The 12,901-nt window shown below is 44.7% G+C and overlaps 1 protein-coding gene across 1 annotated transcript in view; it reads left to right on the top strand.

The window, feature by feature from the left end:
* Afg3l2 (AFG3 like matrix AAA peptidase subunit 2) overlaps positions 1-11,343 on the top strand; it is a 39,953-nt gene extending 28,610 nt beyond the window's left edge. The window contains exons 13-17 of the mRNA XM_038329263.1: positions 612-722; positions 2,374-2,489; positions 5,434-5,634; positions 8,474-8,668; positions 10,610-11,343. Of these exons, the coding sequence (XP_038185191.1) occupies positions 612-722; positions 2,374-2,489; positions 5,434-5,634; positions 8,474-8,668; positions 10,610-10,840 (854 nt within the window). The 3' untranslated portion in view covers positions 10,841-11,343. The remainder of the gene's footprint in view (positions 1-611; positions 723-2,373; positions 2,490-5,433; positions 5,635-8,473; positions 8,669-10,609) is intronic.
* The last annotated feature ends 1,558 nt before the right edge of the window (positions 11,344-12,901 follow it).

Genomic DNA, 12,901 nt, shown 5'->3' with positions numbered 1-12,901 from the left:
TGGGTGATATACATGGGAGGCCTGCCCTTTTCTGAAAGAAATGGAGGGAGGGTAAATGGGAGGGGGTCTTTGGTCCGGTTGTAATATATGAAAGAATACATTTTTAAAAAATTTTAGAAAATATTGTCATTGGGCTCAGTAGTTATGAGCACTGGCTGCCCTTCCAGAGGACCCAGGTTCAATTCCCAACACCCACACAGCTAACAACAATCTATAACTCCCAATTCCAGGTAATCCAGCATCCTCTTTTGGTCTCTGTTGGCACTGCACACACGGTGCACAAGCATACATGTAGGCAGCATGTTCATACACATAAATAAAATAAAGATTTTAAAAAGCTATCATAGCTTGCTATTACCTGAAACATATTATTTATTAAGGTGAATTGTCTGCAGTTACCTGTTTGCTATTAATTCTCTCAGCTCACAGGGCCAAGGATTAGGATTATAGGTTTGTACTTAATACTAGAATAGCTTAGGATCTTGTAAACACTTGAATTATGTTTCAATTAGACCTCTTCACAGTCTCCTGATGGGTAAGATCTGTGTGGGTTCAGTCCTCCCTAGTGTGTGCCTGTCAGTTTGAGCATGGTTTGGTGTGTTTGTTTGTAGGAGCTGATGTTGCCAATGTCTGCAATGAGGCTGCCTTAATTGCTGCAAGACACCTTTCAGATGCCATTAACGAGAAGCACTTCGAACAAGCGATTGAGCGAGTGATTGGTGGTAAGGCAGCTGAATATAACTGAGGTTTAAAGGCTGATGGTAGTCAACATATTAGGTGGTATGTGGCTGCCATCCCAATACTTGGGAGGTGAGGGAGGAGGTTCTTAATTTTGAGCCCTCTTTAAGGTAAATGATGAGACCTTGTCTCTTTTTTAAAAAGCTCATAAAAGAAAAGTTCAGCCCTTGATTACTGTTTTGGCAGGATTGCAAGATCTACAAAGAAAGTATATCCACACAGCTGTGGGGCTTGCCATGCAATCTCCGGGCTTACCTTGTGCTTTCTTGTCTCTGAACCCTTCCCTCTCTGAGGTAGAAAAGAGCTTACCTATTGATAGTGCTGCCTCCGTGAACCACGACCTTGTCTTTGTAATAATGCAGCATACTGAGAAAGGGAAGAGATCCTGTGATGAACTGTGGGGAGATGGTTTGTAATTTCAGATAAGCGAAGGTTAGGGTTATAGCGTAATAGTGGAGTACCTGCTTAGCATACACAAGGCTCCAGGTTCCATCTCCAGCACTACAAAAAGAAAAAGAAATGCTTGTGGAACCATGGGTGTATTAGTAACTTTTGACCCTGATAGCTTTGTGGAATATATTTATCTCAGATGAATTACATTGAGCAAAACAGAACCTTCAAAAGATGGTGTGATGGTTTGCCTCCACAGAATATGTACCATCAGGGTTTACAGTTAAAAATCATGATACAAGCCGGGCGATGGTGGCGCACGCCTTTAATCCCAGCACTCGGGAGGCAGAGGCAGGCGGATTTCTGTGAGTTCGAGACCAGCCTGGTCTACAAGAGCTAGTTCCAGGACAGGCTCCAAAGCCACAGAGAAACCCTGTCTCGAAAAACCAAAAAAAAAAAAAAAAAAAAAAAATCATGATACAAAGCGAGGCTGGGAGCCAACCTCTCTGCAGCTGGGAAAAAAACTGAAATGGCAGATCTTTGTGCCCTCCAGTTGGTATTGAATTCTGTCTGTCTGTCTGTTTTTTCAGACAAGGTTTCTCAGACTGCTCTGGAACTCACCAGACTGGCCTTGAACTCACCGAGAATTCTGCCTGCCTCTGCCTCTTGAGTGCTGGTATTAAAGGCAGGTACCACTGCCTGGAGGCATTAAATTCTTACCACAGGGTCTTTTGGACTGTGTGTCAGGGAGTGACCTTCGTAGAGTGTTTCTATCTGGCCTGTGTGATGACTTGCCAACCCTGAGTAGGAAGTTCGGGTCTTTCACTAGGATGCTATTTTCCTTCATCAGCTCCCACTGGCTACAGACAAGCATCCTTATCTCAGGACTTGGTGGTTCTGATTAACAAAACCAAGCATAGTCTTCCAGACTTCTCTAAGAGTTTCCTGTTTCATGCGACCTAAATGCTGAATTACATTACATTTCTGTTGATTTTCCCCAAAATAAGTATGTGGCTTAAAACAGTGGGTGGTTATAATAAAAGCGATCCTGAGGCAGAGATGAAAAATATACATTTTTGTTGTTGTATATATTTCAGACTTGACCTTTTATTCTGATTTCGGTTAGAAAGTTTAGGCGGGTTAGTTGTTAAATTATGTCTTAGGTAATGAGGTTGTAGCATTACATCGCTATTTTTTAATGTCATTGTCACTAAAATAGTGATTTGGGGTTTTTGTTATTATTAGGCTTGGAGAAAAAAACCCAAGTTCTGCAGCCTGAGGAGAAGAAGACAGTAGCTTACCATGAAGCAGGCCATGCGGTCGCCGGCTGGTATCTGGAGCATGCAGACCCGCTCTTAAAGGTGCCACAGAGTGTGTTGCAGCAGGCAGGCCAGCCTAAGTATGAGCAGTGACTGAAAAGGAGTTATATTCACTGGAGAGATAGCAGATACAGTGTACCTTTGGAGGGATGTAGCAGAAACTAGTGATGGCTGAAGGAAATGTTTACATACATTCTCCTACAGATATAGCATAAATTTTGACAAAACTTTCTCTGTTTGCCACCCTAGAGATTAAACCTAGGACCTCGTATATGCTGGATAAATCCTCTACCACTGAGCTATACCCCCCAGCTCTTTTTATTTTATTTTATATTTATTTTGTATTTTTCAGTATGTGTGGTGTATATGTATGTATGTGTTCAAGTGTGGGGACACAAATACCTGCTTACACTTGTGCACTTGATTGTGGAAGCCAGGGGTCAGTGTTAAGTGTCTTTCTCTATAGCTTTCCATGTTATTATTCACCATTATCATTATGAAGATGGCATCTCACTGATTTGGGTATGTTGATTCGGCAAGACTAGCTGGCAGCAAGTCCCAGGAATCCTCCTGTCTCTCCCTTGTAAGTGCTAGGATTGCAGGTTCTTCAGGAGGATGTGAACGCAGGTCCTAATGCTTGCATAGCAAGCGCTTTCCTGACTGAACCTTCTCCCTACCCCTCTACCTTTTATTTTGAGGAGCGTCTCACTGTTCCCAGGTTGTCCTTGAGCTCGCTCTGTAGTCGAGGTAACCCTTAACCTTTCACTCTGCTCAGCCTCCCAAGTGATTGAGTGAGGCCTGAGCCACTGTGCCTGGTTCAGAAGACTAGAGCCGAAAAGTGTCCAAAACAGCAGGGTTGGGAGAGAGCAGCATTGGTAGCGGTGAGGATTGGAAATGCACCACTCCCTGGCCTGAAGCGCTCTGTAACTAGAACCCAGTGGGTAAAGGTGCTTGCCACCAAATCTGACAATTTGAGTTCAATCCCAGGATCCACCTGGTGGAATAAACATTATGACATTCACACAGACACACAATACACTTAATCAGTCAATAAAAGTTGATATTAAGACATCATTGAAATTTAAAACTTAGTCTTTGAGGTCCAGGCATTACATGCCTGTAATGTCAGCACTTGAGAGGCAGAGGCAAGAGGATTTTAAATTTGGGGTCAGTCTGGGCTATATAAAGAAACTAGCACTACTGGTGGTGTAAATCAGTGACAGAGCACTTGACCAGCGTGCATAATAGTGAACCCTGCCTGAGCAACATAATAAGACCCCCAACTCAAAAGTAAACAAAAACAAAACCCACAAAACCCCAGCACCCTTGTCTGTGAGAAATGCCATTAAGAAAATGTGAAAAGGTTGGGTAGGCACATGGTCCTATACTCAGGAAGCAGAGGCTGGAAGACCAGGATTCCAGTCCATCCTGGGCTGTGTAGTAACACTCTGTCTCAAAATGTAATCATTTTAAAAGGAAGTGGGGGGGGGGGGAGGCCACGTTCTGAAAATGTTTGCTGTAAATGTGACTGACAGAAGGTTTATAAATCTTAAACTCAACCTAGTAAAACAGTAGATATATATACACTTCATAAAATAAGGCATATGAATAGGCACTAAACCAGGGAGTTGCCAAGGAAGACATGGATACCAGAGCCACTTAGGAGTGGTTAGAATTTAGCAGGGTGTCGATGGCAAGGATGTGTGCACTACTTACAAGAGGTAAATGTGATCCTGACTTGATCCTCACCTAAAATGGGTGAAAATGGATTCTACACAAGGATTTTTCTGCTGTATTTATAGTGTAGTCAGCTGGAAACAACCCTGATGTCCATCAAAAATGACCTGGAAGCCAGGCATGGTGGGCTCATGCTTGTAATCCCAGCACTTCGGAGGGTAAAGCATTAGAATTAACATGCTGTGAGCTCAAGCCAGAGCTTGGGCAAGTGTGAGACCTTGCCTCAAAAAAATAACAACAAAAAATGGATACCTGCTGTATTTACAGCAGTAACATTCTGTAAAGCAGTAGAAATTAATAAGCAGGCTGTTAGTACACACAGCAGTGTGGATGAATCTCAAAAACAAGGAGTGAAACCAGACACACAGTGCAGTCTGTGGGGTGGTGCTTACACACAATTCTAGAAAGGGTGAACTTGCCTGTGGAGGCAGGCATGTGGTTGCTTGGGACTGTGCATGGCAACTTGGGGGCATGGTGGCAGCTTTTATGTATTAGTTATGGTTGGAAATTGCTTCTAAAACTCATGTTTTAAGGGGTTGGAGAAATGGCTCAACAGTTAAGAGCACTGGCTATTCTTCCATAGGATCTGGGTTTGATTCCCAGCATCCACATGGCAGCTCATAACTCTGACTCCACCCAGGATGTCCAACATACATGGTATACAGATACACATAAGCAGAGCAACCATAAAATAAAAATAAATATAAAACTTAAAAAAAAATTACTTAAAAAATATCACTGTAGGCCTGGAGGGATGGCTCAGCTGTTAAAGGCTAGGTTCACAACCAAAAATATAAGAGTTCAGTTCCCAGCACCCACAGCTGTCCCTCCAGGTACCAAATAAAAAATAAAGAAAAATAAAAAAAAAACCACTATATATGCTTAAAGTTGGTAGACTTTATATAGAGAAATCCTTTCCAATACAGTTCTAAAGATAAAGGAAATTGCCTAGTTTCATAAAAGGGACTTGGTAGGACAGTGAAAGCTCTTGCGCATCTTGGCCCACCGTCCCCTTCGTCCTCTGAGGCACAGGTGACTGCCAGAGTTGAGTCAGCTCTGTGATCTGCCAGAGGAGACCTCAGCAGCAGTCCTCAGGACTCCTTTACTAAACAACTGGTTTTAGTCTGCCTTTACAGAAGGCAGAAGTGCTTTCTGGAACTCTGAGGTGAGAGGGGTTTCCCTCCTGGCCTTGCTAGATGAGGACTGCATTGGGAGTGGGAGCCTCACTGCTGTGCTTTCTGCCCACCAGGTGTCCATCATCCCACGTGGTAAGGGGCTGGGCTATGCTCAGTACTTGCCGAAGGAGCAGTATCTGTACACAAAGGAGCAGCTGCTGGACAGGATGTGCATGACTCTGGGTGGCCGCGTCTCCGAAGAGATCTTCTTTGGAAGAATTACAACCGGTGCCCAGGATGACTTGAGGAAGGTTACCCAGAGTGCCTATGCCCAGGTGAGTCTGCACCTGGGCCTCTGCCTCCCTTTCTGTTAGCCTGGGAAGTCAGCCTTCGTGAAGGACTGAGGTGACACAGATGGTTCACTAGTTTAGGTTCTTAAAGCAAGGATTCTTCCCTTTTTTTAAAAAAAAAATTTATTATTGATTTTATTGAGCTATATAATTTTCTCTGCTCGCAAGGAAGGATTCTTTCTTAAATTCACTGGAGAGACTGGAGAGATGGCTCAAAAGACTGTACTGTTCTTGCAGAGGATCTACATTCTCTTCCCACAACTCACGTTGGGCAGCTGCGACTGCCTGTAACTCCAGATCTTCTGACCTCAAAGAGCATCTGGACTCATGTATAGACACATATAAATAATTTAAAATACTATAAAAACAAAACCTAACAAAAAGTTTCTGGGAGGTAGAGGTGCCCTTTAATCCCAGCACTCGGGAGGCAGAGGTGGATGGATCTCTTGAGTTTGAGGCCAGCTTGGTCTACAGAGCGAGTTCCAGGACATCCAGGGCTACATAGAGAAACTCTATCTCAAAAATCAAAAAACAAACAAAACAATAAAAACTTACAGAAAAAAAAAAGGGGGTATTGCAGTCTTCAGAGTTTTTCCTAAGAATCCTATATGTAATGGTTATAGGTAGAGTTTAAAGTTTAGTATTTTCAAAGCTTTTATTTTTCAGGGCAGGGTCTCTTGTTCAGGCTAGTCTCAAATTTGATGTGTAGGTGAAGGTGACCTTGAATTCTCAAATCCTCCCAAGTGTTGGGATTTCAGTATGGGCCACAGTGCCCAGCTGTAAAGTTATTTTTTAAAAATGATTTGTTATTTGTTCTATATGAATGCTTTGGATGCATGTACGCATGTGTACCACGTATGCGTAGTACCCTTGGAGGCCTAAAGTGCACAGGATCTCCTTGAACTGGAGTTTCAGATGGTTGTGAGCTGCCATGTGGAACCAAACCTGGGTGCTCTAGAAGCCCTATTGTTTAATTTTTAAGTTCCATGTCCCTGCAACAGTTTGACAGTGAAACTCGGGATCTCCCTACAGCCTGTCCCTTGCCTCTCCCCTAAGCAGCAGCCTCTCTTGACCTGTTCCCATTCCTGTGCTTTCTTTAGCTTTTACTGCTGGTTTCAGCAGCCCCAGCAGTAGGCTGTGTCCCCTGGGCAGACACGAGCAGTCTCTGTGGGAATGCTCTCCATTGAGGCAGCTCTTTGCCTATTGTCCATGTCTTGTTTTGAAAGTGGTCCCACCCGGTGCCCCCCCCCCCCCCCCCCCCCGGTGTGGCATCAGTGATCATTACTTAATATTTGCTCTTGTTTCTTTCTAGTTTAAGCCCATTTACTTGTTTGTGTTTGTTTGTTTTGGGTTTTTTGAGACAGGGTTTGTCTGTGTAGCCCTGGTTGTCCTGGAACTCATTCTATAGACAGACTGACTTCAAGCTCTCAGAGATTTACCTGTTTCTGCCGCCTGTGTACTGGGGTTAAAGGCCGTTGCCACCACACCCAGTCTAGTTTAATCTTTTACAAAATGTTTTTTTTTTGTTTGTTTGTTTGTTTGTTTTTTTTTTCTGGGGCTGGAGAGATGGCTCAGCGGTTAAGAGCATTGCCTGCTCTTCCAAAGGCCCTGAGTTCAATTCCCAGCAACCACATGGTGGCTCACAACCATCTGTAATGAGATCTGGTGCCCTCTTCTGGCCTGAAGGCATACATGCAGACAGAAAACTGAGACTACTGTACACATAATAAATAAATAAATCTTTTTAAAAAAATTTTTTTTCTGCAGTGTGTAGTTTTCCCTGTCTTCTAGCCCCCCAGAGTCCTTCTGTGTCTGATTCACAGAGTCCATTCTGCTTCCTCCTGTGTGCTTCATTTCTGGAACAGTGGGTCACAGTTTCCTCTGTAATGCAGACCTGTTTCCATCCTGCTTTTCCTCTCTGAAAACATTATTCTGCGTTTTACTTCTTTTTCTCACAGTAACTTCACAAGAGCCCACCTCTTGTCCGTGTTTTTGTCTTTGAGGTCTCAGGAGTTGGGAGGTCAGGCTGTGGAGAGGTGGGGAAGCCTGTGCTTTCCGCTCCCTTGTCTCTGTGCCGCTTCCCACTTGGATCAGAAACACCCCCTTCCCTTAAGATCCTTTCACTTCTGTTTTATGCCTATGGGTGTTTTGCTTGCATGTGTCTGTGTAGTGTGTACATGCGGAAGCCAGAAGAGAACATCAGGTCCCTGGGAACTGGAGTGACAGAAGGTAGAGGGCCTTCACGTAGTGCTGGGAACCATCTGAAACTCACACGGCCCCTTGGCTCCTTTGACACAGTCTGAGATGCCGGTGTCGCCCGTGTCACGTGTCCTCGGGTGTAGACTGTCTTTTCACAGGAGAACTTGTTGGCACTTAGATCTTACCAAGTGCTTTTTTTTTTTTGTTTTGTTTTGTTTTGTTTTTTATTTTGGTTTGTTTTTTTTTTTGAGACAGCGTTTCTCTATGTTGCCCTGGCTATCCTGGGACTTGCTTTGTAAACCAGGCTGTTATTGAATTCAGACATACCCCTGCTTCTGCCTCCCAAGTGCTGGAATTAAAGGCGTGCGCCACCACCACCAGCAACATCAATTGGTTCTTTCTTCTTCCTGTCCCTCCACAAGTGAAATAGCCTGAGGGCTTCAGAGCTGCTATAGTTTGCCCACTGCTTGTCCACTTATTTTGTCCTGATTGTGCTCCCGTATAAGTTTAAATCATGCTGCTACCCTTGGCTGTCATCTACAGAATGTCTTTGTTCCCTGGCCTCTGGAAGTGTTCAAAGGTAAAGGTTCTTTTCTCTAACCTTTTAGTTATTGATGCTTTTCAGATTGTCCAGTTCGGCATGAATGAGAAGGTGGGGCAGATCTCATTTGACCTCCCACGCCAGGGAGACATGGTATTAGAGAAGCCTTACAGTGAAGCCACGGCGAGGATGATAGACGATGAAGTGAGGATACTCATTAATGATGCCTATAAAAGAACTGTGGCTCTTCTCACCGAGAAGAAGGCTGATGTAGAGAAGGTAGGTGCCAGCGTATGGATGATTCTCTGCATGGGTGCTTTGTTTGGTTGTGTGTGTGTGTGTGTGTGCACGTGCAAGCATACAAACGTCAATCAGATGATGGTTCTCTCCTTCTACCTTTATGTGCATTCTAGGGATTAAATTTAGGTCATCAGGTTTGCTGAGCCTTCTTGCCAGGCTCATGGGTTTCTTGAAGCAGGATTTTGCTGTGTAACCTTGACTGGCCTGGAACTCACTGGGTGGAGCAGGCTGGTGCCAGTCTTCCCCTGCCTCTGCCTCCTGAGTACTGGAATTACAGGGGTGAGTCACCTTGTCTGACTTTCTACAGGTGATTTAGTTGGTGTCTAGACTATCAAGAATTCCTTCCTTCCTTCCTTCCGACCTCCTGTGCTTCTTCCCTCTGGTGTTGAGTGTTCCCCGTGGCTGGGGAACAGTTCTGGTTCTTGTGTTAGGTGAACAAAGTCTGTGAATGAGCAAAGGAGAATGTTAGGGCCAGCCTTATTCTCGTGCAAGATTATCTCACTTCTGCCTGGACTACGTGTATTCAGTATATACCAAAGGAATGTTTGGTGGAAGGAAAATGTGTTGAGTTGGGTAAGGATCCTGACACTGTGGGTGTCAGAAGGATTTTGTGACCCAGCAGAGAAAAGGACGCAGATAAAGTGTTGAGCATGTCAGGGGACCAGTCTACTGGGAGGAGAGGGCTTGAAGGCTTTGCTCTCCTGTGCAGGTTGTCTGAGACCCTTCAGAATAAGGAGAACTAGCTTACACAGTACCAGCTAGCCTGCACCCCCCTGAGTTGTCATTATCCCCACGTCTTAGTGAAGAAACAATGCAGAGAGGCCATGTGGTGGCTTAAGGTCACAGAAGTGGTGAGTGGCAGAGGCAGTGTTCTGACCCAGCTACAGCACTTGCACGTCCCCTCTCTCCTGTGCTATGTCCACGACGGCTGTGGGTGGTCACCAAGCTCTGGCAGTGCTGTGAGAGTGGCTCAGTGTGTGTGCAGATGTCCACGCTCACCCACGACTGCGCTGTGTGCTTGCATCAGGGGAAGCCTGAAGCTTTCATTCCTCCTGCGCTCCATTCACATTAGTTATGAGAAATGCACTCTGTCAGTTTGGTTTTGCTTGTATAAGGATTTCAGATGAGAAATAGTTCCAAGGTGATGGTCGCCTCAGTAGCACATAATCTATTCTTTTTCTCTCCTAAAAGCAAGCGTAACCTGCATTGCACATTTGTGCTTTACTTTCTTGCAGAGAAGTATGTGCATCCCTTTATTACAACTACATAACCTTAATTGTGTAGATGTGCCAAATGTGTTTGCCTGTTTGCTTATGAAGGCCATTTCGGACTTCCACATATATATTGCACATCTTACTCTTAAAAAATCATGTGATTTTATTTATGAGACATGTTCAGTTGTCTTTTTGATCTTTTTTGGTTTTTTGGGGTTTTTTTTTAGATTTTTTGTTTTTTTTGTTTTTTGAGAAAGGGTTTCTCTGTGTAGCCCTGGCTGTCCTAGAACTCACTTTGTATCCAAGGCTGGCCTTGAACTCAAATAGATCTGCCTGCCCCTGCCTCCCAAGTGCTGGGATTAAAGGCATGCAACCACCACTGCCCAGCCCATGTTTTATTTTTTAATATTACAGTCTTTTAATGTGTATGAGTATTTACCTGAATGTATATATGTGCAGAGTGTGCGTGTCTGGTGTTCTCAAAGACCAGAAGAGGGAGTTAGATGCCTTGGAACTGGAGTTACAAGATAGAGTGAGCTGAGAACTGAACCCTGGTCCTCTTTAAGAGCACTTGCTGCTCTTAACCACTGAGATACCTCCCAGACTCCTTAGGTTCTTATTAGAATGAAGTCAGCTAAAAGTAAAAATCTTAACTTCTGAGTAAATTTTGCTGAGTAATTTTTAATGGAAATCGCTTGTATTTCAGGTTGCTCTTTTACTGTTAGAAAAGGAAGTGTTAGATAAGAATGATATGGTTGAACTTCTGGGCCCCAGACCATTTACAGAAAAATCCACGTATGAAGAATTTGTGGAAGGCACCGGCAGCTTGGACGAGGACACTTCACTCCCTGAGGGCCTTCAAGATTGGAACAAAGAGCGGGAGAAGGAGAAGGAGAAAGAGAAAGAGGAGCCCCTGAGTGAGAAGGTCGTCAGCTAGGCTCAGGGCTGGAGGCCCCTTACCTTGTCCTCCCAGGGCTTCAGCTTGCAGTTTCAGCAGCAGCAGCCCCGGTGCAAAGCCAGCTGCTGACTGAGCCAGGCTGAGCAGAGGGCCTGCACTGCGGTTGCAGGAGTGCCAGCAACTGCCCAGGCCTTTCAAGGGGACTCTCCTGCCCCTCAGCCTTGGCCTCACAAACAGTGGCCGGAGCAGGAGAGATGACTCCACCTGTCCTGTGGAATCCTATTCTGTGGTAGGAGAATGTTTTCCCGTTACCTGCTCTCCATTCTTCCTCCTTTGATATCTCTGCAGAAGTGCTGTATAAAATTCAGTTCGAGTCCTTTGATTCAAGCAAATATTTTAAAATTTGATTCAGATCACTTATTGCTGTTTCAATAGAATGGTTTTCTATAGAGAACTAACATATTTAAAAACCTGAATGTATTGTGTAAATACGGATTCTTTACATCAGAAATAAAAGGTGGACATTGTACTTTTTTCCTGAACATGTGCAGGTCACTATGCTGTGCTTATGTTTAGAGAACATAATGTCAGGAAATTAAGTGGTCTTCATTTTTGAAGATAAATTCTTCAAAATCTTACCCACTGGTCTCATCAGCTGCCACAGAAAGCTGCAGCCCTCCAGATTTATGTCCTGGACTGGTGCTGTTGAAGCCAAGAGTCAGTCGTTGGGAGCTGTGACAGCTGCATCAACTAGGTTCTCCCCGAGCTGAGCTGGTCGTGACAGGTGTGCATTGTGCCGTCTGGGCTCGGCTGTCCTGAACCCTGAGTTCCTAGAGGGAACTCCAGCAGAGGGTTATAAAGATTGTACAACCGCAGATCGACTCCTGTCTTCAAATGCCATTGTTTGAGCTTAGAGATACTTGTTTATTTTTTAAATTGGATCTACTCTAGCCCACTGGCCTGGAAGTCACCGTGTAAGTCCACACTAGCACTGAACTGACAGCAGTTCCCTGCTTGACTTTCTTTAAAAGATTAATTTTTATCTTTTTATGTGCATGGGTATTTTGCCTACATGTCTGTGTACTCCATCTGCCTGGTGCCTGAAAAGGACGGAAGAGAGTGTCAGATCTCCCGGAGCTGGAGGTACAGGTAATTATCAGCTACCAGACTTGGGTGTTGGTAACTGAATTTGGCCCTCTGCAAGAGCAGTGTGCTCTTAACTGTTGAGCCATGTCTCCTTTGTTTTTAAGTCCTGGGATTATATAGTATGAACCACCATGCCAATTTTGTATTTCTTTTTAGCTGCATCTTATAAAAAAACATTCCAGCTTACCTTGTGCATTGCTGATGTAGGGACAGTGGCATCATCCCTGGAGCAGTCTTTCAGTGGCGGTAGGAGCTATTTTTGATGGGTATACTCCAGCTCATGGCCACATGGTAAGTGGGGTCAGAGATGCACCGAGGTACCGGCTCTCACCAGCATTTTGACTCTGCATGGTCATTTGCAGAAGGGCCACACGGTCCCTCCTTTTCTCCCCACTGGGTATTTCTGGGAGGGGACGGCTCAATGGAGACTTGTTTGAGGTTGTAAGGCCTGCTTAGTCATGAGGATACCCTCATGATGAACTGTAGTGGTGGTTAGCAGTCTGGGCTCTTTGACAGAGAAGTAGTAATGGAACTTGGGCCAGTCTGTGGAAGGGAGGAACTGGCCTTCACTGCCTGCCAAAGTTTCCAGGCAGGTAAAGCTGAGACATTCCGCCCTTAAGCTGCTATGCCTGCTACAAGTCAAGTGCCCGGGGCTTCTGCCTCACAAGAACAGTAATAGAGGGGCCATTGTCCTGGCAAGCCTTGTGAGACCTCGGGGCAGGAGAGTGGCGTCTCCCGTGTTGGGAAAACAACAAATTTGCACATCTGGGGTGTCACCTCACCTGCACAGGAATGGGTATGGCAAGGCTTAGCTGCATGCTACCTGTTGAAACCTGACCCACAGCAGACCCTTTCCCAGGATAGGTGTGATTTATGGGGATCTCACAAAATAGGTTTCTGAAAAATGAGAACTACATATCACATTGCTTCAGTGAAGTTCAAGAGACCAAAAAA

This window comes from Arvicola amphibius, chromosome 5, assembly GCF_903992535.2.
Source record: "Arvicola amphibius chromosome 5, mArvAmp1.2, whole genome shotgun sequence".
NCBI lineage: Eukaryota > Metazoa > Chordata > Mammalia > Rodentia > Cricetidae > Arvicola > Arvicola amphibius.
Note: the sequence above shows the minus strand (reverse complement) of the source record. Positions and strands in the feature narration are given on the sequence as shown.